At 47.9% G+C, this 23277-nt stretch overlaps 1 protein-coding gene across 2 annotated transcripts; it reads right to left on the minus strand.

Annotated features, from left to right (window-relative positions):
- Positions 1-6562: 6562 nt before the first annotated feature.
- Positions 6563-19545, minus strand: PXMP4 (peroxisomal membrane protein 4). 2 transcript variants are annotated; one of them, XM_033839773.2, is made up of 4 exons: positions 19331-19543; positions 15354-15416; positions 11133-11331; positions 6563-7580 (listed from the first exon to the last, which is right to left on the minus strand). In XM_033839773.2, exons 1-4 carry the CDS (start codon positions 19441-19443, stop codon positions 7317-7319), a joined length of 639 nt encoding a protein of 212 aa, XP_033695664.1. In that variant the 5' UTR covers positions 19444-19543; the 3' UTR covers positions 6563-7316. The 2 variants fall into 2 exon arrangements, with proteins under 2 accessions (XP_033695664.1, XP_019806402.1); XM_019950843.3 differs by lacking the exon at positions 15354-15416 and having other exon boundaries at positions 19331-19545.
- Between the last annotated feature and the right edge of the window lie 3732 nt (positions 19546-23277).

A 23277-nucleotide genomic window follows, 5' to 3' on the forward strand; every position in this document is an offset into this window, starting at 1 on the left:
ACAACAAAAAAAATCCCTGCTGGAAGCCGGAGTTATGTATGTGCCAAACAGGCCAGGGAACCCAGCAGGCCTCCTGGAGCTGGCAATGAACCGAAACAGGGGCATTGTGTCCAGGCCACTGGCTGGCTGAGGGACATTGTTAGGGCCTGGCCCTGTCTGGGAAGGGGGGGGCGGAGGAGGCAGGGGGAGTGTGTTCCCATGACTCCCTGGGGAGTAACAACAATCGGGACCAGCTGGGAAGCTCGCATGCCAGGGGCCCGGTGGGCGGGTGGCCGCCCCCAGAGGGGCAGTGGAGGGCCGCAGGGGGTTGCGGAGGCGAGGGGGGGCAAGGTCGGGGCCTGTTTCTCAGCTGGGGGGGGTCATTTGCTACACTCCTCTCTCTCACCACCCCCCTCCCAAAAGCCCTGGGCCACTGAGGTGCTCTCCAAATGACACCCCAGATCTGCCCACTTCTCTCCACCCCGCGGCCCCCACCCCCGGTCCAGGCTGCCATGGTCTCTCACCAGGACCACTGCCTGGCTTCCTCACTGGATCCTTGCTGGCAGCCTGGGCCCCTACATTCTGTTCTCCACACACAGCTCGAAGGATCTTTCCAAAATGTAAATCATATCACATCACTCTCCTGCTTAAACCTGCCGAAGGCTGCCTGTCACACTTAGCAGAAAACCCAAAGCCCTCACTCTGACCCATGAAGCCTGCCTGATGGGCCCAACCAGCCTCCAGGACTCCATCTCCAACACTCCAGTAAGCCCCCGCCTGGCACTCTGTCCCAGCCACGCAAACCTCCCGCCAGGCCCTGGGATGCTGTCAGCTGTTCCCCCCTCAGGGCCTGTGCACTTGGCAGATCCTCTGCAGGGTACACCTTTCCTCTACGTCTTTGCATGGCTCGCTCATCATTTGGGTCTCAGAGCAAACAGCACCTCCTCAGAGAGAAGGAGGGAAAAACAGACCCTGCCGTTCTCCTCCCAAGTCACTCTATTACAGTGCCTGTACTACTGACTTCCTGGCATCTACCACTCTGAAATGACCACATCTCTATATTCATTTGTCAGTTTTCCCTCCCTGGACGGTAAGCCCCAGGTAAGCAGGAACTGGCTTCTTTCATTGCTAAATCCTAGCCTCCTTGGACTTCCCTGGTGGCGCAGTGGTTAAGAATCCACCTGCCAATACAGGGGACACGGGCTCGATCCCTGGTCCAGGAAAATCCCACGTGCTGCGGAGTAACTAAGCCTGTGCACCTCAACTACTGAGCCCGCGTGCTACAACTACTAAAGTTTGTGTGCCTAGAGCCCGTGCTCCGCAACAGGAGAAGCCACCGTAGTGAGAAGCTTGTGCACCATAACAAAGAGTAGCCCCCACTCGCCACAACTAGGGAAAGCCCGCGTGCAGCCAAAAATCAATCAATCCATCCTAGCCTCCAATATCACCAGGTATCTAGTACCTAGCAAGAACTCGGTCAATATTAGCCATTATTTTTACTATTCCTGTGCTCAGGGCTTGGTAAACAATGTCAGCTGCCACAGGGGCAGGCTGGGAGGGTCACTCTCAAGCAGGAGTTCTGAATCTGTGACCCATGAACCCAAGTTCCATGAACTTGGACAGGAAAAAAAATTACACATATATTTTCACTAGTCTCTAACTGAAATGTAACATTTCCTTCAATTTTAAATGTAGGCAACAAACCAGAGGCCAATTAGCAGCAACCTGGGACTTTATCTCCAAGAGAAATCACAGCTATTTCCATATCACAGCTGCCGCAGCGATCTTGAGATACTATTTATGCTTATTGCACCTGTGAAATCGTGGTAGTTTTGGACCTGCCACTAGATCTTGTTATCTAATGTGTTAAAAAAGAACACACATTACAAGGGACTTCCCTGGTGGTCCAGTAGGTAAGACTCCGTGCTCCCAATTCCGGGGGCCCAGGTTCGATCCCTGGTCTGGGAACTAGATCCCACATGCCACAACTAAGAGTCCACATGGTGCAACTAAAGACCCTGCATGCTGCAACTGAGACCTGGTGCAGCCAAAATAAGTAATAAATGAATATTTAAAAATTTTTAGAAAAAGAACATATATTATTAAATCACAAATTTAAAAAATATTTTGATAATTATTTCAATATTCAATATAATTGCTGTCTTTTGTAATCCTATTTTATTTTATGGGTTTAAAAAACCCCACTCTTGAGAAGGGTCCATAGGCTTCACCAGATGCCAAAAGGGTTCATGACCCACATAAAAAAGACACCCTAAAAAGGAGTGTCTTAAAAGAGCTGATGTGGGGAATTTCCCGGTGGTCCAGTGGTTAGGACTCCTCGCTTCCACTGCCAGGGGCCCAGGTTCAATCCCTGGTCAGGGAACTAAGATCCTGCAAGCCGCACAGCGTGGCCAAAAAAAAAGAGCTGACGTGGTCTGACCTTGATCCCTCTCTTAGCTGATGTCCAGCCCACGAGGAGAGGCTGAAGGGGGAGCCCAGAAAAGCAGGGGGAGCAAGGTTTCTGACGGAGACCCCACGACCTGCATTTCAGTGCTGCCTGGTCCCGTCTTATTTATGAAATCATGAGCACACAGGCCTGTAACAGAAAGCAGGGAGCCCTCTAAAAGCAGGAAGAAGACAGCCCAGCTTTCCCTCTGTCCTCTAGCTGGACCCCTGCGGCCTCCAGCTCCCAAGAGTGAGTCCTGTAGGAGGCCTCTGGTTAAAATTAACACCCTCTCACCCAAAATGCTTTTCAAGGCTGAAAGAAGACACCCCCCCATCCCTATGAATCTGGAACAAGGGGAGGAAAAAACGTAACATTTCTTTTTATAAATGCCCTCTAACTTGTCACAGAAAGCAACCCATCTGCAGTCACAGACTGTTGGCTCCAGGAGGTGGGGCACTGGTTTAGGAGGGTGTCAGGTTTAAAGCCTGATTCTCATAAACACAAAACACACTCACGGGAGTGGGAGAAGCGAACAACGTGGACAGAAACGCCATCTCCAGGATCCTTTCTGGAGCCTGCGAAGTGGAAGGCAGGAGCCGCGAGCATCACAGGAGGCGGCTTCTTGGCGCCTCGGCCTGTGAATCATCCCTCTCACATGGGTTCCCTGAATGACCTCCGATTTGGGAGTGGAGCAGCAGAAGGGCCCCAAATGCACTTCGATTTTGTGCTTCCCCTTTCACTTGGAGTTCTGTGGACCTGAGTGTTGGGCGTCACCTATGACAAGGCTCGGGACACCTAGGGTGGTTCATGATCTGCCCAAGATATTGGGGGACTGGAGGGTGGAGCTGTGGGGGGGTGGGAATTGGCTCAAAGAAAGGACTCACTTTTTTTTTTTTTAATGATACTAACATTGAGTTGTTTTTTTTTTTGGCCGCGCGGCTTGCAGGATCTTAGTTCCCTGACCAGGGATTGAACCCATGCCCTTGGCAGTGAAAGCACAGAGTCCTAACCACTGGACCACCAGGGAAGTCCAGGACTCACTTTCATGTCAGATTATTGATCAAAAAGAAACCAAACATGCAGAGGACAAGGAGGAAATGTCAGAGTTCTTGAGATGACAGTGCAATATACAAGTTTCTTAGAAGACAGAGATGGGTGGTCGTGCAGAGAATGTCTCAGGAAGGCTGTACTAGAAAGTGCTGATAGGTGGCACCCCTGGCTGGGGTGGAGGCAGGTAGGTGGAGCTGGGGTGCAGGGGGAACTTGATTCTTCCCTGTTACACACTTTTTGTATCACTTAAGTTTTACACTATTGTGTATGCATTATTGAATAAAAAATTTTGTTTATAGCTTTGCATTGTCAAGAGACCTCATAGGAATGTAGCAGGTGCTTAATAAATACACGTTAAAACACTGTGCTGTTTCAGGAACTAGCATTTATGGAGCACCTACTGTGTGCCAAAAGCTCTCCAGCAATCCCCATTTTCCAGGTCTTGCAGAAACGGAGGCTTGGCTAGGAGGGAGCTGAGTGGGGACTCCTCCTAGGAGCCAGGGCTCTGCGCCTGCACAAGGACCACACCGCCTTCCCCCTGGAGTGAGCAGTTGGAGGCACCAGATGCTTTGGCAGGATCCAGAGAGATGCCATCTGTGAGGGGAACCTATTCTTACAGAGCAGAGACAGTGGGTAGTGGAGCTGGCCAAGCCCCAGCGGCAGTGGGGGGACGTCAGGAGGGCAGGCAGCCAAGGCTTTTACCTTCAGCTGAGGGTGGGGTAGGACAGGCTAAAAAAGCAGGGTGTCTGCAGTCCTCAGGGCCATGCTTTCTTTTACATTTGGTTGCTATGTTGGAAATAAAAGCAAACCTTTATCGAGTGCTTACTTCATATGCTATCACATCATTGAATCCTCCAGACCACCCTATGAGGTGTGCGCTATTAGAATGCCTATTTTACAGATGACAAAACGGAGGCCCAGAATGGTTAAGTCACTTGCAAGGGACCAGCGAGGCTGGAACTGAGCCCAGACACTCTGGCTCCAAAGCTTATGTCCTTAACCACCCCTTGTGCTGCCTCTCAACTCGCTGCACCAGAGGCCAGTTTTAGTTTGGGTTCCCCTAATCGCAGACCCCAAGACAAGGATTTGAGTGCAAGTGGTTTCTGTGGCAAGTGGTTCCAAGCGCTGGTAGGGGCATAAGGAAGGGAGACAAGGAGGAGGTGTCATCACACAAGTGACCACTGTGGGCAGCCAGAGCTCAGTCTTGCTGGGGTATTCTGCAGGCACCTCAGAGTTATCCCACCCAGTGACAACTGGGTGAGGGGTGCAGGAGTGGGGGTAGTCATCAGTCACTGGTTGAGGGCTGCTCCCAGGATGTGTTCATCCTCTAGCACTGCAGGTCTGCTGCAGGCTGGCAAAGCTGGTGCCAAGAGCAAGTGAGGGGCCCTCAGGCAGAAAGACTCAGGGTGGCAGTTGGGTGGCTGGTGTGCACTGAAGTGGTAAGTTAGACAGGATATGGGTGGGGCACCGCAGCATCTGCAACAAAGCCCACTTGCTGACAGCCACCCTTTCCCCTCCCCATAACCTTGGGATCTCATTCAGCCTCCACGGAGTGAACTAGGGAAACTTCAAGATCCCCTCGTCCAGGCCTGCAGTACAACACTGTGCCTGAGAACACGCAGTTAGAATCAGACCAAATCCCACCTCGATGACCTAACAGGTCTGTGACTTAGTTTCTTCCTTTGTCACATGGGCTACTTGTTGGCCCCATATCATTCCCTACCACCTTGTTGCTCAAGGTGTAGCCCAGAACAGCAGCAGCAGCGATCATCCAGGAGCCGGGTGAGAAACACAGAAATCTCAGGCCCCGCCCCGACCCCACTGAATCAGAATCTGCATTTTAATAAGGTCAGTGACTCATGTGGATATTTCTACTAGTAATTTCCTTTCTTTAAAATTAATTAACTAATTAATTTTTGGCTGCGTTGGGTCTTCATTGCTGCACGAGGGCTTTCTCTAGTTGCGGTGCGCGGGCTTCTCATGGCGGTGGCTTCTCTTGTTGTGGAGCATGAGCTCTAGGCATGCGGGTTTCAGTAGTTGTGGCGCCCGGTCTCGGTAGCTGTGGCTCACGGGCTCTAGAGCACAGGCTCAGTAGTTGTGGCACACGGGCTTAGCTGCTCTGCTGCATGTGGGATCTTCCCGGACCAGGGCTCGAACCCGTGTCTCCTGCGTTGGCAGGCGGATTCTTAACCACTGTGCCACCAGGGAAGTCCGTAATTTTCAAAATATAAAAAGAGATTGAAGTATGCCTATTCAAATTGGTGGTCCATGGACCAAGTTCCCTGGAGACCTGTTTGATCTGTCCAGCTTGGTGGTTTTCAAAACTCAGTCTGGCATACGAGTCTCCAGTTCCCCACATCCCTGTCACTCCCAACTGCATAGCACCCAGAACATTATCATTTATACCACTTGCCAGGCCCCTATAGGCATTTGAGTTTGCACCCCTATAACTAGCTAACATTTGCATAGCATAGTTTAGGTTTCTAAATTTAAAGTAAGGCACTGAAAAAAACATGTGCTTTGAAATCGCATAGATCTGGGTTCAAACCCTGGTTTGGCTGTCATACTATTAGTTGTATTACCTTGGGCAAGTTACTTCTCTTCTCTGATCCTCAGTTTCCACATCTGTGAAATGGAGATCCAAATACATACCTGCAAGGTCTCTGAATGGGTTAAAAGTAATTAGTGCAAAGCACCCAAGAGGAAGTAGGAGCTCACTACATGGATGTAATTAGTAGAAGCAGCCGCTGTAGTCACACAAGTCCAATGTGGACACCAGGTATTACTATGATTATCCTCACTTTACTAGAAACTGAGCCTCTGAGAAGTTAAGAACCTTCCCCAAGGTTACACAGTGGTGGAGTGGGGACTCAAACCCATGTCTTCTAGCTCTATATCTGCACTGTCCACTAGAATTTTCTGCAAGGGTAGAGCATCCTATATCTGTGCTATCCAAAACAGTAGCCACTAGCCACATGTGGCTACTAATAAGCACTTGAAATGCGGTTGGTTGAAACTGAGAAATGCTGTAAGTGTAAAACACACACCTGATTTTGATGACTTACTACAAGAAAAAAGAATGTAAAATATCTCATAACTTTTACATTTATTACATGTTAAAATGATAATATTTTAGAAATACTGGGTTAAAAGATATGATTAAGGTTAATCTCACCTGCTTCTTGCCCCCCCACTTTTTTTTTTGGTCACACCCCACGACTTGTGGGATCTTAGTTCCCCAACCAGGGATTGAACCCGTGCCCTCGGCAGTGAAAGCTCGGAGTCCTAACCACTGGTATGTGGCTACTAAAAAAATTTCAATCACGTATATGACTCACATCGTGTTTCTATTAGACAGTGGAAACGCTAGAGCTTCTCCAGTAGAACACCTAAGATGAGGAACTGCATATTTTCTAAAAACGCGTTTGCAACCCACTGCCCACCAGCCAGGAGCCCTCTGTTCCAGAAGAAGGGTCGGAAAACATACCCACCAGAAAGAGACTTCAGTGCCCTCCTCTGAGTGCGATGACCCCTGAGGCCCAGGGTGGGGTGTGACCTTCCCTGGTCTCACAGAGTCAGCAGCACAGCTGTCACCGCGCCCAAGGCTCCTCAGCCTGATCTGGCGGCTCGTTCCACCATTCAGGAGTACCTAATGGGGTCTGAAAACCAGTGCTTTCGCTTAGGCAGATGGAACCCCGGGCTAATTAAAGTTAGAGTCTGAGACCCCGGGTCTTGAAAAGGCCAGATCCCCTGGGATGATTCGCTGACGGAGCCAACCTCGAGCTGAGCCCGCTGATGGTGACTTGGGTGCGGGAGCCTCCATGAGCACCTTGGGGCCAAGTTACTCGGAGGGGCGCCTCTTGCTGTAGATGAGGAAGTCCGAGAGGTCGTGCCACACGTTGCTGTCCTCGTACAGGTAGGTCATGGAGGACTGCAGAGAGGGCTGCAGCGTGGGCCGGTGGTACTCGAAGAGCCATAGCATCAGCCCCCACATTATCCCGGTGAACAACGGGAACGGGTCCCACCTGGGCTCAGGGATGTAGCCCTTCCCCACGCCCAGGCGGCACAGGGCAAACAGGAGGCGTGACATCAGGTACATGTTGATCTGAGAGAGCAAATGACAGGGAGGTGGGGGTTACAGGTGGGCCCAGCCACCGGGAACCTTCTGCCACCCTGGGGCGCCGCCTGCGCGCCGGGTGACTTGAAACGGTTACGTAGCGGGCATTTAAATGTGACTGTTTATGGCTTTATTATTCTTTTTCATTAAAAAATCTGAAAAACGAATATATTTACATGGCTCGAAACTAAAAGGTAGCTCAACAACAAAAAATGCAATCCATAAAAGAAAAAAATTAATAAACTGGATTTCATCAAAACTCAGAATTTTTCCACTGTGAAAGCCCATGTGAAGAGGTAGAAAAGAAAAGCTAGACTGAGAGAAAATATTTACAAACACATATCTGACAAAAACTAGTACCTGGAATATATTTTTAGAAACTCTCAAAACTCAACAGTGAAAAAAGAAACAATCCAGTTAGAAAATGGGCAAAAGACACAAGCAGTTATTTCACTGAAGAGGTTACACAGAAGGAAAACAGGCACATGTAAAAAGGTTCAATTTCACTAGGCATCAGGGACATGCAAATTAAAACCACAGTGAGATAGCACTATATACCTATCAAAATGTCTAAAATTTAAAATGTAATAAACCACATGCCAGCTAGGATGTGAAGAAATTGGATCACGCATATATTCCTGATAGGAATGTAAAACAGTACAATCACTCTGGAAATGCTTCAGCAGTTTCTTATGAAACTAAGTATGTATGGACCATATGACCCAGCAATTGCACTCCTGGGTATTTACCCCAGAAGTGAAAACTTACGTTCACCAAAAACACGTACAAGAATGTTCTGAGTAGCTGCATGCTTAATAGCCAAAGACTGGAAACAACCCAGATGTCCTTCAACAGGTATATCCATAACGTGGATGACATAACCACTCAGCAACGAAAAGGAATGAACAGCTAATACGTACAGTAACTTGGATGAATTGCCAGGAAATGATGCTGAGTGAAAAAAGCCAATCCTCAAAGGTTACCTACTACAATGACTCCATTTATATAACATCTTTGTAAACTGAAGTATGGTTGATTTACAATGCTGTGTTTGTCTCAGGTGTACAGCAAAGTGATTCGGCTATACACACACACATACATATATATGTATATATATTCTTTTTCAGATTCTTTTCCATTAAAGGTCATTACAAGATATTGAATAGAGTTCCCTGTGCTATACAGTAGGCCCTTGTTGTTTATCTATTTTATACACAGTGTATCTGTTAATCCCAAACTCCTAATTTATGCCTCCCCCATCCCTTCCCCTTTGGCAACCATAAGTTTGTTTTCTATGTCTCTGAGTCTGTTTCTCTTTTGTAAATAAGTTCATTTGTATCATTTTTTTAGATTCCACATATAAGCGACATCATATGGTATTTGCCTTTCTCTGTCTGACTTATTTCACTTAGTATGATACCCTCTGGGTCCATCCATTTTGCTGCAAATGGCATTATTTCATTCTTTTTTATGGCTAAGTAATATTCCATTGTATATATAGATACCACATCTTCTTTATCCATTCATCTGTTGACAGACATTTAGGTTGCTTCCATGTCTTACAAATAGTGCTGCTATGAACACTGGGGTGAATGTATCTTTTCTAATTAGAGTTTTCGTCTTTTCCAGATATATACCCGGGAGTGGGATTGCTGGATCATATGGTAACTCTATTTTTAGTTTTTTAAGGAAACTCCATACTGACCTCCATAGTGGCTGCACCAATTTACATTTCCACCAACAGTGTAGGAAGGTTCCCTTTTCTCCACACCCTCTCCAGCATCTGTTATTTGTAGCCTTTTTGATGATGGCCATTCTGACTGGTGTGAAGTGATAGCTCACTATAGTTTTGACTTGCATTTCTTTAATAATTAGTGAGCTTGAGCAGCTTTTCATGTGCCTGTTGGCCATCTGTATGTCTTCTTTGGAGAAATGTCTATCATATAACATTTTTGAAATGACAACATTTTTGAAATGACAATATTTTTGAAATGGAGGTCAGAGCAGCTGTTGCCAGGGGTCAGGGAAAGGAGGGGAGAGGGAAGGAGATGGGTGTCCAGGATTCCTAGACTTTGGAAGTTCACAGACAAGTGAAATTTCTATCAAAAAAACAAAATGGGGGAAACTTTCCCAAAATACAAAATGCTCATATCTTTAGATTCCACAATTCCATGTCTAGGAACTTATGGACAGACTAACATAAGTACAGGAAGATGTCTGAACAAAGATGTAGACTGCAGTGTGTGTGTGTGATGGCCAAAGGCTAAAGAGCCCCTAAATGTCCATCCAGAGGAGACTGAAATCAAGGCTGGTCCATCCCATCAGCAGAGGGCTCTACTGATGTTATAAAGGATAAGGGACTGACAAGGGAGGCCTCCAAGATACACTGTTACATGAAAAAAAACGTAGTATGATCTCATTGGTGGAAAACTCCTACTATGTACACTGACACAAGCACAGACAAGTTCTGAAAGGCTATACAATACACAGTTAAAGTGACTGTCTATATGTATATCTATAACTGACTCACTTTGCTGTGCAGCAGAAACTAACACAACATTGTAAATCAACTATACTCCAATAAAAATTAATTTTAAAAAAGTGACTACCTCTGGACAGTGGCTGGACAGTTGGTGGGGGACAGGAACTTTCTTTCCAGTTTATTTTCTAATTTTATCATGATGTATCCTAAGCACCCAGAAGTGTGCCAGGCACATAGGGGGTGCTTAGTTTGCATTATTTAAAATGTGAAAATAAAATATTATTTTTATAATTTAAGAATATTTAAGGGCTTCCCTGGTGGCGCAGTAGTTGAGAGTCCACCTGCCGATGCAGGGGACACGGGTTCATGCCCCGGTCCGGGAAGATCCCACATGCCGCGGAGCGGCTGGGCCTGTGAGCCACGGCCGCTGAGCCTGCGCGTCCGGAGCCTGTGCTCCACAACGGGAGAGGCCACAGCAGTGAGAGGCCCGCGTACCGCAAAAAAAAAAAAAAAAAGAATATTTAAGAAATTTGAGGAAGGCAAATTGGAAAGACTGCCAACTTTCATATTGCCCAAGAAGGATGCTGAAACAGGAGCAGCAGCAACGATTAGCATTTAGTTTCATCACCTCATTAAAAAACAGAACTTTAACCCAGAAAAAAGGTCAAGTTACAGAATAAGAGACAATTCTTTGAATGTAGTAAGTTTTGTTTTATGAAAATCTTACTCCAGGGTCATGTTTTTTTCTCATGTCACTGCAGAGTGGTGTTTTGTGGTTTTGTTTTGTTTTTTTAAATCTTTGCCCCAGAGAGCTGCACACACACTGATTTTGGGAATCATGGAATTCCAACAAGGCACCTGGTTAACAGAGTGGGAAACTGAGGGGGAAGTGACCTTCCCAAGGTCACACAGGGACTGGTGAACCACAGACCCTCGTACATGGAAGGGAACCAAGAGCTTGTCTTCCTTGACTCCCATCCCCAACTCTATACCTGAATCCTGTCCCACGCTTCACCTCCACCCCTCTCCCCAACCCACATCCAGGAGAGGGCCTTTACCTGGCTGTTGATGTTATTGTTGTTTCCAAACACCAGGATGCCCCCAAGGAAGGCAGCCACGAATGAGTGCACCTGGTAGGTGTCGCCCTGGAGGTGGGACTGCAGGGCGCAGAGTCCCTTGTAAGTGAACACAAAGCTGGCCAGGTTCCAGGAGTGAGTGTACGTGGCCTGCAGGATAGCCCACAGCTTCTCCCGGAGGCTGCACAAACATAGGGAGCCACGGTGAGTGCAAGCCCAGCCGCCCCCAGGGCACTCACCCACCTGGCACGCAAAACTGACCCAGGCAAGGAGCTCATGGGCCGATGCTCATTCAACCCCGGGCCTCTACGCTCCATGTGCTTGGGGCTGCTCCCTCACTGGATTCCAGCCTTGACTCCACGCCACCTTCTCCGAAAGGTCTTCCCTGACCACTCTACATAAAAGAATGCCCATCGTATTTTGTTCCCTTACCCAACTTTTCTTTTCTTTCATAGCTCTTATCACCACCTGACATTTATATACTTGCTTATTATCTCCCCCCACTCCCACCCCATCCCAGTGGAAGCTACCAGAGAGTGATGTCTACATCTGGCTTGTTCATCCACAGCCCCCAGTACAAGGCCTGGCACATAGTAGGTGCTCAATAAATATATTTTTTTGGAGTGAAGATGTGAAGAAATGAATGAGCGAGTGAGTATGTACTATGTGCTGGATCTGGGGATACAAGTCTGAGAAAAAAGAGATCTGCTTGCTGCCCTCATGAGGTTTATGATCTAAGGGGAGAGGGAATTATGAAATGAATAATCACAACACAAAGGTCAAACTTTGACCTTGACAAGACATGATCCTGGGGTGTGAAGAATGAGGAGTCAGTGAGGTCAGGAAGGGAGAGGAGTTGCATCCCAGGCGGTGGATCAGCACGTGCAAAGGTCCTGAGGAGGGACAGAGAATGGGGAGTACAGGAACAGAGAGAAACCATTAAGGCCTGAGCAGAAAATGTGTGGGGCAAAGGCTGTGGGGGAGGGGCGGGGCCATGCTAAGTTTTGTCTTTATCCTGAGAGAAGCCAACATTTAAGTAGGACAGATGATTTGATTTATCTTTAAAAAATCACTAGGGGGCAGTGAGGAGAACCAGGGAGAGGAGCAGAGTGTATTCTGGGAGATCAGTTCAGGGCCGGCAAATGCAAGGACTCTCAAGGCTGGAGAAGGACCTTGAAGTATGTCTTCTGGGACCTGTGGAAGTCTGCCAGGTGAGTGGGGAGAGCCAGGAGTCAGGTGGTTCTCACCCCATAGGAACATGGGCCCAGCGCTGACAGTTCTAAGGCAAGCTGGATTTCCTACTTGTCAAGTGTTGGCACTAATCCTCCCTTCAAAATGTTTCTAGAATCTGAACACCCCTCACCTCCACTGCCACCATCAAGGTCTGGGCCACCAGTTACTCAACTGGATTATTGCCACAGCCTCCTACTTTACACCTACTTCTGCCCTTGACCCCTAGCAGCAAACTCTTCACTCTCTCACTATTAAAAGATAAGTCAAAGAGTGGCATTTCCCTATACAAATTCTTACAACAATTTCCTGTTTCACTTAAAGGAAAAGCCAAACTCCTCTCTATGACCTAAAGCTGGACAGGATGGGCCTAGGTTACCCCTGTGACCTTCCTTTCTTTGTTTTCTCCCCTGCAATCCCTCTGCTGCAGCCTCCTCAAACTCACCAGGAATGATCCCACCTCAGGACCCTTGCACTGGCTGTTCCCTTGGCCTGAAACACTCTTTCCCTTGATACCCACTTGGCCAACTCTTCCATCTCCTTCAAGTCTTTACTCGAATGTCATTTTCTCACTGAGGCCTTCCCTATTTAGTTCTGCAGCCTGCCCCTCCTCCAGCACTCTGGATCCCCTTTCCCTCTTTCCCTGCTCTAATATTTCTTTCCCACAGCCCATACAATCTTCTAACATACCATATACTTTCCTTATTATGTTTATTTTCTGCTATTCCTTGCTAGAATGCAAGCTTTACAAGGGAAGTGATCATTCTCTGTTTTTTTTCACCGCTGTATCCCCAGCACCTAAAAACAGTGTCTGGGGGCTTCCCTGGTGGCACAGTGGTTGAGAATTTGCCTGCCAATGCAGGGGACATGGGTTCCAGCCCTGGTCCAGGAAGATCCCACATGCTGCGGAGCAACTAAGCCCGTGTGCCACAACTACCAAATCTGTGCTCTAGAGACCGCGAGCCACAACTACTGAGCCAGCATGCCAAAACTACTGAAGCCTGGGCACCCTAGAGCCTGCGCTCCACCACAAAAGAAGCCATCGCAATGAGAAGCCTGTGCACCGCAACGAAGAGTAGCCCCTGCTTGCCGCAGCTAGAGAAAGCCCACACGCAGTGGGGCCAAAAATAAATAAATAAAAATAAATAAATTCATTAAAAGAATAATAATAATCTTTGAGTGTCTGGCACATGGTCAATAAATATTTACTGAATGAATGAGTTCAATTAAAAAAATGATTCAAAAAAAATGATTCAGAGGACAAAAACTAAAACAAAAATAAATTTAAAAAAGGAAAAATACAGGGCTTCCCTGGTGGTGCAGTGGTTGAGAGTCCACCTGCCGACGCAGAGGACACGGGTTCGTGCCCCGGTCCGGGAAGATCCCACATGCCGCAGAGCGGCTGGGCCCCGTGAGCCATGGCCGCTGAGCCTGCACGTCCAGAGCCTGTGCTCTGTGGTGGGAGAGGCCACAACGGTGAGAGGCCCGCGTACTGCAAAAAAAAAAAAAAAAAAAGGAAAAATACAGGGCTTCCCTGGTGACGCAGTGGTTAAGAATCCGCCTGTCAATGCAGGGGACACAGGTTCGAGCCCTGGTCGGGGAAGATCCCACATGCCGTCGAGCAACTAAGCCTGTGCGCCACAACTACTAAGCCTGTGCTCTAGAGCCCATGAGCCACAGCTACTGAGCCCACGTGCTGTATCCACTGAAGCCTGCCCGCTCTAGAGCCTGTACCCTGCAACAAGAAAAGCCACTGGATGAGAAGCGCGCACGCTGCAACGAAGAGTAGCTCCCACTCGCCGCAACTAGAGAAAGCCTGTGTGCAGCAACGAAGACCCAACACAGCCAAAAATTATAAATAAATATAAATAAATAAATAAATAGGAAAAATACATAAAGAAAGTCCCTTACAGGGACTTCCCTGGTGGTCCAGTGGTTAAGACTCCATGCTTCCACTGCAGGGGACACAGGTTTGATCCCTGGTGGGGGAACTAAAATCCTGCATGCTGTGCAGCACGGCCAAAAAAAAAAAAAAGTAGAAAAAAATCTTGCAAGCTGGAATTGAGTAGTAGGGTGTCCATGTGTGATTCTTTTTTTTTGTTGTTCTGGTTGTGCCAGGTCTTAGCTGTGGCAGGCGGGCTCCTTAGTTGCAGCATGTGTGCTCCTTAGTTGTGGCCCGCAGGCTCCTTAGTTGCAGCTCACTGGCTCCTTAGTTGTGGCACGTGTGCTCCTTAGTTGCAGCCTGCAGCCTCCTTAGTTGTGGCATGCAAACTCTTAGTTGCGGCATGCACGTGGGATCTAGTTCCCTGACCAGAGACTGAACCTGCATCCTCTACATTGGAAGGCGGATTCTTAACCACTGAGCCACTAGGGAAGTCCCCCATGTGTGATTCTTATAAGCTCCAGATGAGGCTACATACATTAAAAACTAGACCACAAAGTGATTTCTGAGAAGTTTCTTGAGGGAAGTTATAGGAGATCAGAGGAAGGCCAGGAAGTCTGAACAAGGGCAGAAGGTAGGTCATGAACAGTTTTCCTGAAAAAGTCATCCTCAGAGAACTGGTATGGGTTACTAGGAAGGAAATAAAGGTGGGGTGGAAGAGGAAAGGGCATTCCTGGCGGGGGGTACTGCGTGAGAAACGTAAGGAGGTAGAACCACATGCGGCACATGAATGAATGGCAGTGAGTCTTGGTGCCAAGAGCACCCCAGGGTGGACGTGGGGGAGTAGGGGGGATGTCCCTGAGGTCAGGCTGCAGAGGTCCTTGAAGGCCACACCTGGAAGCTGGGCTTCTCTGGAGGACAGCGAGGAGCCAGGGGAATTTTCGAAATGGGTTAATAGAATCAGACTTGTGCTTTAGGAGGTGGTGGTGCAGGCAGGTTAGACCCAGCTAGGAAGCTACTGCAACAGTCCTGGCACTGAGGGGTGACCACATTCTCTCCCAGTTTGAAGGGTGTGCAGAGGTGATGGGTACCTGCCACTCCGGAAGAGAAAGGTCATGACCAGTGCGTGAGGGGCCCGGACTTTGGCTCCATAGCTGTAGAAACAAAAGAAAACAGTTACTACAGCACCACTGAATCATAGTTTCTTTCTGACTCCCTGTGCCCCCTCCCCCTCCCTAATCCTGACATCATTTGGAGAGGGAAAAAATAATGCTGGCTTTCAAGTTAGATCTGGGTTCAAAGTGGATAGTACAGGGACTTCCCTGGCAGTCCAGTGGTTAAGACTCCGCACTTCCAATGCAGGCAGTGCGGGTTTGATCCCTGGTGGGGGGACTAAGATCCCGCATGCCACGCGGTGTGGCCAAAAAAAAAAAAACAAACCAAAGTGGGTAGTACAAAGGAAATAATATTTGGTGCCAAAGCCCTGCCCTGTTGTGCTGTATACACTTGGATAAATCATTTAACATCTCTGAGCCTCCCTTCTGCCATCAGTTAAAAGTATTCTCCATTTCAGAGTTGCTTCTGGCGGTTAAGGACATAGCACATGTAAAAGTTCCTAATTCAACCAATATTAGTGTCTCTGCCTTTCTTTTTCTTCTTTATTGGACTTCCCCTCACCCCACCAAGTTCTCCCGCCGTCTGGCCCCAATCTTACCAGACTACAAGGTCTAAAAATCTTTGGCAGCCTCCTTGAGACAACTGTCATGAGTCCCATATTGTTTTCATATGAGTATCTGTGAGGCTTGCTTGAAACAGCAGAAGACTGGGAGCAAACATGTGTCCATCCACAGGGGGTACTGGGTAAACAAATAATGGACCCAGCAGTCAGTGGAATGAATACCGCACAGCTGTACAAGAACGAGGTGGCTCTATACGTGCTCTATGCTTGGTTAGAGCAAGGTGTGTAAACTTCTAAAAAGTTCTAACTTTTTATGCCTTTTGTGAATATGCTACCTAATTTTCAAAAAATAAGTCAAATAAAAAATGTGATCAAGTGACAGCAGTGTTACTGAAGTGGTGGCCACGCTGAATGGCTTATTTTCACAATGCCTAGCTGTGGGCAGGGCCCTCATCCTGGTCCCAGCAAGCTCTCTGCCCCACCTCCTCCAAAGTCATGTCTCCTTCCCCTGAATAAAGAGACCCGCAGCCTCCTCCAGCTGGCCAGGGCTAGAAGGGTCCTTCCTTATACCACAGACACAAGCAGAACAATGCCCCCAACTCCCTACATCTGCTTGGCCCCCTACCCAAACTCCTCAAACTCAGGTGGGAGCCACTTAGTACCACTCACAGGATCACTCTGCATCTTGAAAAATGGGATGGCCCAGATTAAAAAGGATTTAAAGGATATGCAGGTACAGTGTGATATCCTGGAAGATCCTGGTCTAGACAAACTTGCTATAGAGGACATCTGGGGGACAGCTGGAACAATTTGTCTATCAACTGGACAGCAGTCAACATTATAGGATTATGATTAATTTATTAAATGTAATCATGATCATCTAGCCATATAGGAAAATACTCTTATTTTCAGAGATGCACATTGATATATTTAGGAGTGGAGCATCAAAATGAGTTACATTTCACACAGTTCATACGTCTCAGTTCTCAGTCATCCAAGACAAACAGCACATTCTTTTCCACCTCCAGGCCTTTGTTCAAACCATTCCCTCTGCCTGAGATGCCCTTATCATCCCCAGCAAATTCCAGCTCAGCCTTCAAAACGGCACCATCACCTCCTCTGTAAAGCACTCCTGATCATCTGGTATTGCCATGGTAATTTAAACATCAGTCTCCCCACTTTGACTCCAGGTCCTTACAGATGGGCCTGGGCCCACTGATATCATCTCAGGGCCCACCCCACCCTGGTCTCACCAAAGCATGACTGATATGATCTGGCCAGACCCAGGGGGAACCACCTTCTTCCTGACTCTGGGCGCCCATGGAAGCCAAGAGCCTGGCATTGAGATCAGGTATCCTTGGGTTTGAATCCTGGCTCCGACCCTGACTAAGTGACTTGACCATGAGCAATGAATCTTCCTCTCTGAGCCACAGTCTTCTCATCCAGAAAATGGGGACAATGGCAATTCCTACCTTGCACATTCATTCATTCAGTAAATATTTGAGGGCCTACTATGTACCAGGGACTAGGAATATAGCAAGGAACAAAATAGATTAAACTTTCTGTCCCCATTGTTGCAGCAAAAATAGAAATTAGACTTTTCTGATAGACAAGGAAAATAAAGTAACAATGAACAGCCTGGGGAAACAGCATAAACAGGCCTGAAAGAGTTAATCAATCCTAGTTTTATTTTAACTGCTACTAATCTGTAATGTCTGTAACTAGATTTGTCCTTCACAAAGCTAACCTCTAACATTCTCTGACACTATGTGAATCACATCCTGTACCTATCACTCCCTTACTCTGTGTGAATTACACCCTGCCCCTAACACTCTCTGATCCCGTGTGAATTACATTATCCACCCGGTATTTATACTCCCTGCGCTCCCTTGTAGCAAATCAACCCTTGTAATGTCTGCATTTCAGAAAGAAGGTTGCAGGCCAACAACCCAGAGGCCAACAGACCCAATTACCAAACAGACCCAATTACCAGGCTGCCTGAGGCCAGCTGTGACTGTTTGGAAATAATGCAAGAAGAAGATAAATGCAAGACCTTAATTACTTTGAGCCTTATCACCTACCAGACCACCAGTCCCGGCTATGTAACCTTGCCCTATTCCCCAGAGACGGGGAGCACAGTTCTTGAGGTGCTAGCCGGCTGTGTTTCCCATTTGCCTGGCAAAGAATAAAGCTTCTTCTTTTCCTCCAAATCTCTGTCTCTGTTTCTGTTTGGCATTGGTGCACAGAGAGCCAAGCTTTTTGACATCACCATGAAGCTCACTTTCCAGTGAGAAAGACAGTAGAAAAACAGGACACATAAGTGAACTACTTAGTGTCAGATGGTGGTAAGTATTATGGAGAAAAATTCAGTAGGGAAGGAGGTGGGAAGTTCAGGGATGGCTTCATTGAGGAGGTGACAATCAGAGGCCTGAACAAGGTGAAGGAGTGAGCCAGTCAGACATCCATGTGAATAGAACAATAATTACAGCAGCCAACAGTTATATACATACCAGGCACTGTGCTAAGCATTTCACACATACTGACTCAAGCCTCCGACAGTATAAGTACTATTATCAGCCCCATTTTATAGAAATTGAGGCTTAGAGAGGCTAAAAGACTTGCTCAAGATCACGCAGGTAAGGGGCACCAGGAGTCAAACCAAGGTGGTCACATCCACACAACCATGCCATGCTACCACTAAAATGCCAGCTTCAACAGCAGGCAGATCTTCCGTTTGTTCTCTGATGCGTCCCCAGTTCTGGCACAGTAGGCTCTCAATAAATGAAAGCTGTTATGCATGAAGTTTAAAGGAGGCTGAGCTCCCGTCCTGGCACCAGCCAGGGGAAATGACCCCAAGACCTCTTCTGCAGGTCTTCAATTTGCTCAGCAAATATTTGCAGCTTCATTTACATCACGACTGAGGCTTATCAGGAGTCCCCTGTGCCAGAAAGGACTTACAAAAGAGAACTGAGAAGCGGGATGAAAGCCCACGCGCAGCTTAATGGAGGGAGCACAGAGAGGCAGGGCCGCCGGCTGGCTAGAGGCCAGAGTCCAGCTTTCCCATTAGACCCAAGGGCACACAGCGGCGGGAGAGGGGAAACTGGGCCCAAATGAAGGGAGACAGGGGCTGCATGGGAGGCAGTCAAGGCAAGAGGTCCAGGTTGCAAAGCACGGAAGACCCAGAAACAGCGTAGTGGGAGCCCCGGCTCAGAAGGCGCTCGGAACCCAAAATCCAGCGCCCACTGCGCCGATACTGGACACCGAGAGACCTAGGGACACACTAAGACTGCTCAGGGGCGCACAGCGCGGCGGCGCCGGCCCTGGAACCCGCTTCTCCGACCCCATCAGATCGATCCCTCAGCCCCTGCCCCGCCCCACCGCCCGACTTACACAGCCCCGTTCCGGAAGCCCTTAAGCATGGACAACGCTGCGTGGTAGCGGCGCTTGCGCAACAGTGCGTTGATCGCAAGGAGCAGAGCCCGCAGCTGCGGCGGGGCGGCCATAGCGCGGGCGGCGCGCGGGGTGGCGGGCACCGAGCAGGACGCCCGCCCTGACAGCTCCGGGTTCCTCCTGCACAACCCTCAAGCGCCGGACAGTGCCGGGCAGCGCAGCCGCGTCTTTGCGCCCATAAGATGCGTCTGCTGTCACTCATACAAGGAGAGCCAATCACAGGACTCACTCATCTCACCAGGGGAATGGGACGCAAGCACACTCCCGAATAGCGGTCTGATTGGAAGAGAGGGAGAGCTTGTAATCAGTCACAGCGGGCTCCGCCCGATTCGACCTAAAGAAGGCTAGAAACATGCCCCTGGATTTGTCCAATCAGAAAGTATGTTTCTCTCGGGCTTGGAGAGAGGTGTGTCACCTGTGAGCTTGGAAGGAAGTTTCCTGAAAGAGGAGCCTCTCTCCCTACAGCTGGGATGGTGGCACTGCGGGGAGCCAGGCCTTATCTTTACACATGACAGTTCTGATTGGTTAACATTGATCATAGCGATCTTCTCAGACCATAAATGACTTGGCACCCTTTGGGTTTCCATTTATTCTTAAAAATCAAACTCCTTCCCACGGCCCGCCAAGAGAAGACTCTGTATGATCTGGCTCCTGCTTCCCTCTCTAACCTCACTCCCCCACTCTCCCCTCCTCCCATCACTTGCCTCCTAGGTCACTCCTCTCCAGCAAAACTAGCCTCCTTGCTGTTCCTCGAGCGTGACGCTCCTGCCTCAGCGCCTTTGCACTTCTAGTTCCCTGCCTAGTACGCGTCACCCCAAGTTCTTCCGATAGCTGGCTCCTTCTCAACCTTCGGGTTTCAGCTGAAATGCCACCTCCTCAGAGAGGTCTTCCCAGATATCCCATCTAAAGTAGTACTGTCCACTCTGACTCATTACCCTCTTTTATTTTCTTCATAGAACTTTACACTCTTTGAAATTATTTATTTGCTACATGTTCATTGTCCACTGCCCCTACCAGACGGTAAATTCCATGAGGGCAGAAACCTTGTCTTATTTTCTGCTGTAACTCCAGTACTTAGCACATGGCAGGTGCCCAACATAGGCTTGTTGAGCAATATAGTTCTGGGTTATCTCCCAGAACACTGAGGGGTGACATTTATGTACGATGTCACTGTGTGGAGTTGTTACTGGATAACAGTTACACACTGAGTGGTGGCTGTGATTTGTGAGGGTGTCGCCTGGTACACGGGCCATCTGGTATTTATCTGTGACATTATTGCCTGGGTCAGTGTCAGAGGATGTGGTCAGAGGTCAGTGAGGAGGAATTATGCTGGGCCTATTTTATCATTACAACTGGATTTTCTTTTTGGGGGGGTAATGGTGGACTAATCTATTCAGTTAATCTTCCCTCTGAAAATAGCAACTTTAGGTAAAATATAAGAATATCCTCTGAAAAACACTGAAATGCTTAAAAGCCTGGGGAATGCTCAGGCCAATTATTAGGTGAAAGCTGGTAACCAGATATTTAACAAGATTGGAATATTGGAGCACCAAAGCTACTTATGACATGAGGGCTTTTGCTAATATTGAACCTGTGGGCTTCAGTTCATCAACCACATAGGGCAAGAGGGAGAGAAGTGAAAGTCCAGGGCCTGTCCAAGGTGGGGAGTCTAATAGAAGAATCTCCTCACATTAGGCTGAGAGCCCAAGGGTCTCACCCTTGAGTTTAATGTGATATAAGCTGCACACTCCACACCACGAGCCCCAAGGGAGTTCAGAAAAGGTTGCCTTGATACTGAGCAGAACAGTTGAAGGAAAAGGAAAGGGGAATATTTTAAAGCCCTTCCTTAGGGAGTTGTGACCATTGATGAGTCCTTTTGTGCTCTAGGGAGTAGAGCCCAGTAGCCCAAGAATTCTCAAGCCATAAACTGGGAACCTAGTTTGAAGTAACAACTGGATTGCCCCTAGTTATCATTGGAAGTGACGGGAAGTGCCCCCAAACCTTTGACAAAAGCAAATGCAAAGTCTCTCTGAAGAGGGCACCTTTATCAATATCTTTGCCTTCAGGGAACCACCACAAATAATTTTTCAAGGTGAAACCAGCACACAATCAGAGATAACTAGGAACCCAAGAAGGGTTCCTTCATGAAGAAAAAATAGATACAACAGATGGGAGAAACAGATAAACACAGACTTCAGGTACTGTAATTCACAGCCACAGGTTTTAAAAAATTGTGCATACAAGATTTAAAGTTAGGGCTTCCCTGGTGGCGCAGTGGTTGAGAGTCCGCTTGCCGATGCAGGGAACACAGGTTCGTGCTCCGGTCCAGGAAGATCCCACATGCCGCGGAGCGGCTGGGCCCGTGAGCCATGGCCGCTGAGCCTGCGCGTCCGGAGCCTGTGCTCTGCAACGGGAGAGGCCACAACAGTGAGAGGCCTGCGTACCACAAAAAAAAAAAAAAAGATTTAAAGTTAGAAAATAGCTACAGAAAACAGAAAATTATTTTTTTTAAAACATGGAAAATTTGAAAAGGAACCAAACAGAATTTCTTAGGAACATCACCTGATACTCCCATGAAGGATCAGTTACCAATCCCTGATACATGGCCCAGCATTAGGAAAGGGCGTTTGGAAACTATTTGGTTCAGCAAGTACTTCCTGAGTGCGCTCTTTTGCTAAGACCTTTCTCACAGATATTAAGAAATTTCTGCCCTCAGGGAGCCCGGGGTAAAGAGTCGCCATATAGGAACACTTACCATTGCCTGGTGCACCCTCCCCACTTTTTTAAAATACTTTTTTGGCTGCACCTCACGGCATGTGGGATCTTAATTCCCTGACCAGGGATTGAACCCGCACCCCTGGCATTGGAAGCGTGGAGTCTTAACCACTGGACCGCCAGGGAAGTCCCCTGGTGACCCTTTTTAATGGTACATAACTCTGAGTTCCTCAGGGTTTGGCCTATTTCTTCACCTTTGCCCAGTGAAATTGAATTTATTTATTTAATGAGCACCTACAGATTATTAATTGTATGTCAGGAGTTGTTTCCTAAGTTGTTGTTTTCCTAAGTTGTTTCCTATGAGAACCATTTCATTCTCATAGCAACCGTATGCGGTAGGTGCTATAATTACGCCCACTTAACTGATGGGAACCAAGGCAGAGAAACAAAGTAACTTGCTTAAGATGATTTTGCTAATAAGTGATGGATCCCGGATTGGAATTCAGCCCCTTGCTCCAGAATCTTTGATCTTATCCACTGTATTTGTTTGCTAGGGCCTCCATAACAAAATACCATGAACTGGGTGGCTTAAACGACAGACATTTATTTTCTCACAATTCTGGAGGCTAGAAGTCCAAGATCAAGGTGTCTGTAGGTTTGGTTTCTTTTGAGGCATCTCTCCTTGGCTTGCAGATGGCTGCCTTCTCACTGTGTCCTCACATGGTCACCCCTCAGTCTCTGTGTACATCCAAATCCCCTCTTCTTTTAAGAACACCCGTCATATTGGATTAAGGCCCACCTATGTGCCCTCACTTAACCTTAATTACCTCTTTAAAGGCCCTATCTCCAAACACAGTCTGAGTAGTAGGGATTAAGATATCAACATATGAATGGTGGGGGGCACAATTCATCCCATAACAACCACCACAATTTGCTGCCTCCTACCTATACCAACGAACCTAACAAGATGTCAGGGTCCAGCGTTGCTTTGTGTGTCCTTAGTTTCTTCCCCTTAAGGCTGGGAGTCTAGTTGAAGCTGCTCATGATTTCTTCTCTCACCGTGGAGAAGTTAACTTTTCTGGGGTGGCTGGTGCACTCACTGTGAATGGGAACACTGGGCGTTTCCCAGACTTTCCCTCTTCCCTGCTTGGCTCCACCCCTGGAATTGCCAC

This window comes from Tursiops truncatus, chromosome 15, assembly GCF_011762595.2.
Source record: "Tursiops truncatus isolate mTurTru1 chromosome 15, mTurTru1.mat.Y, whole genome shotgun sequence".
In the NCBI taxonomy this organism is placed as follows: Eukaryota; Metazoa; Chordata; class Mammalia; order Artiodactyla; family Delphinidae; genus Tursiops; species Tursiops truncatus.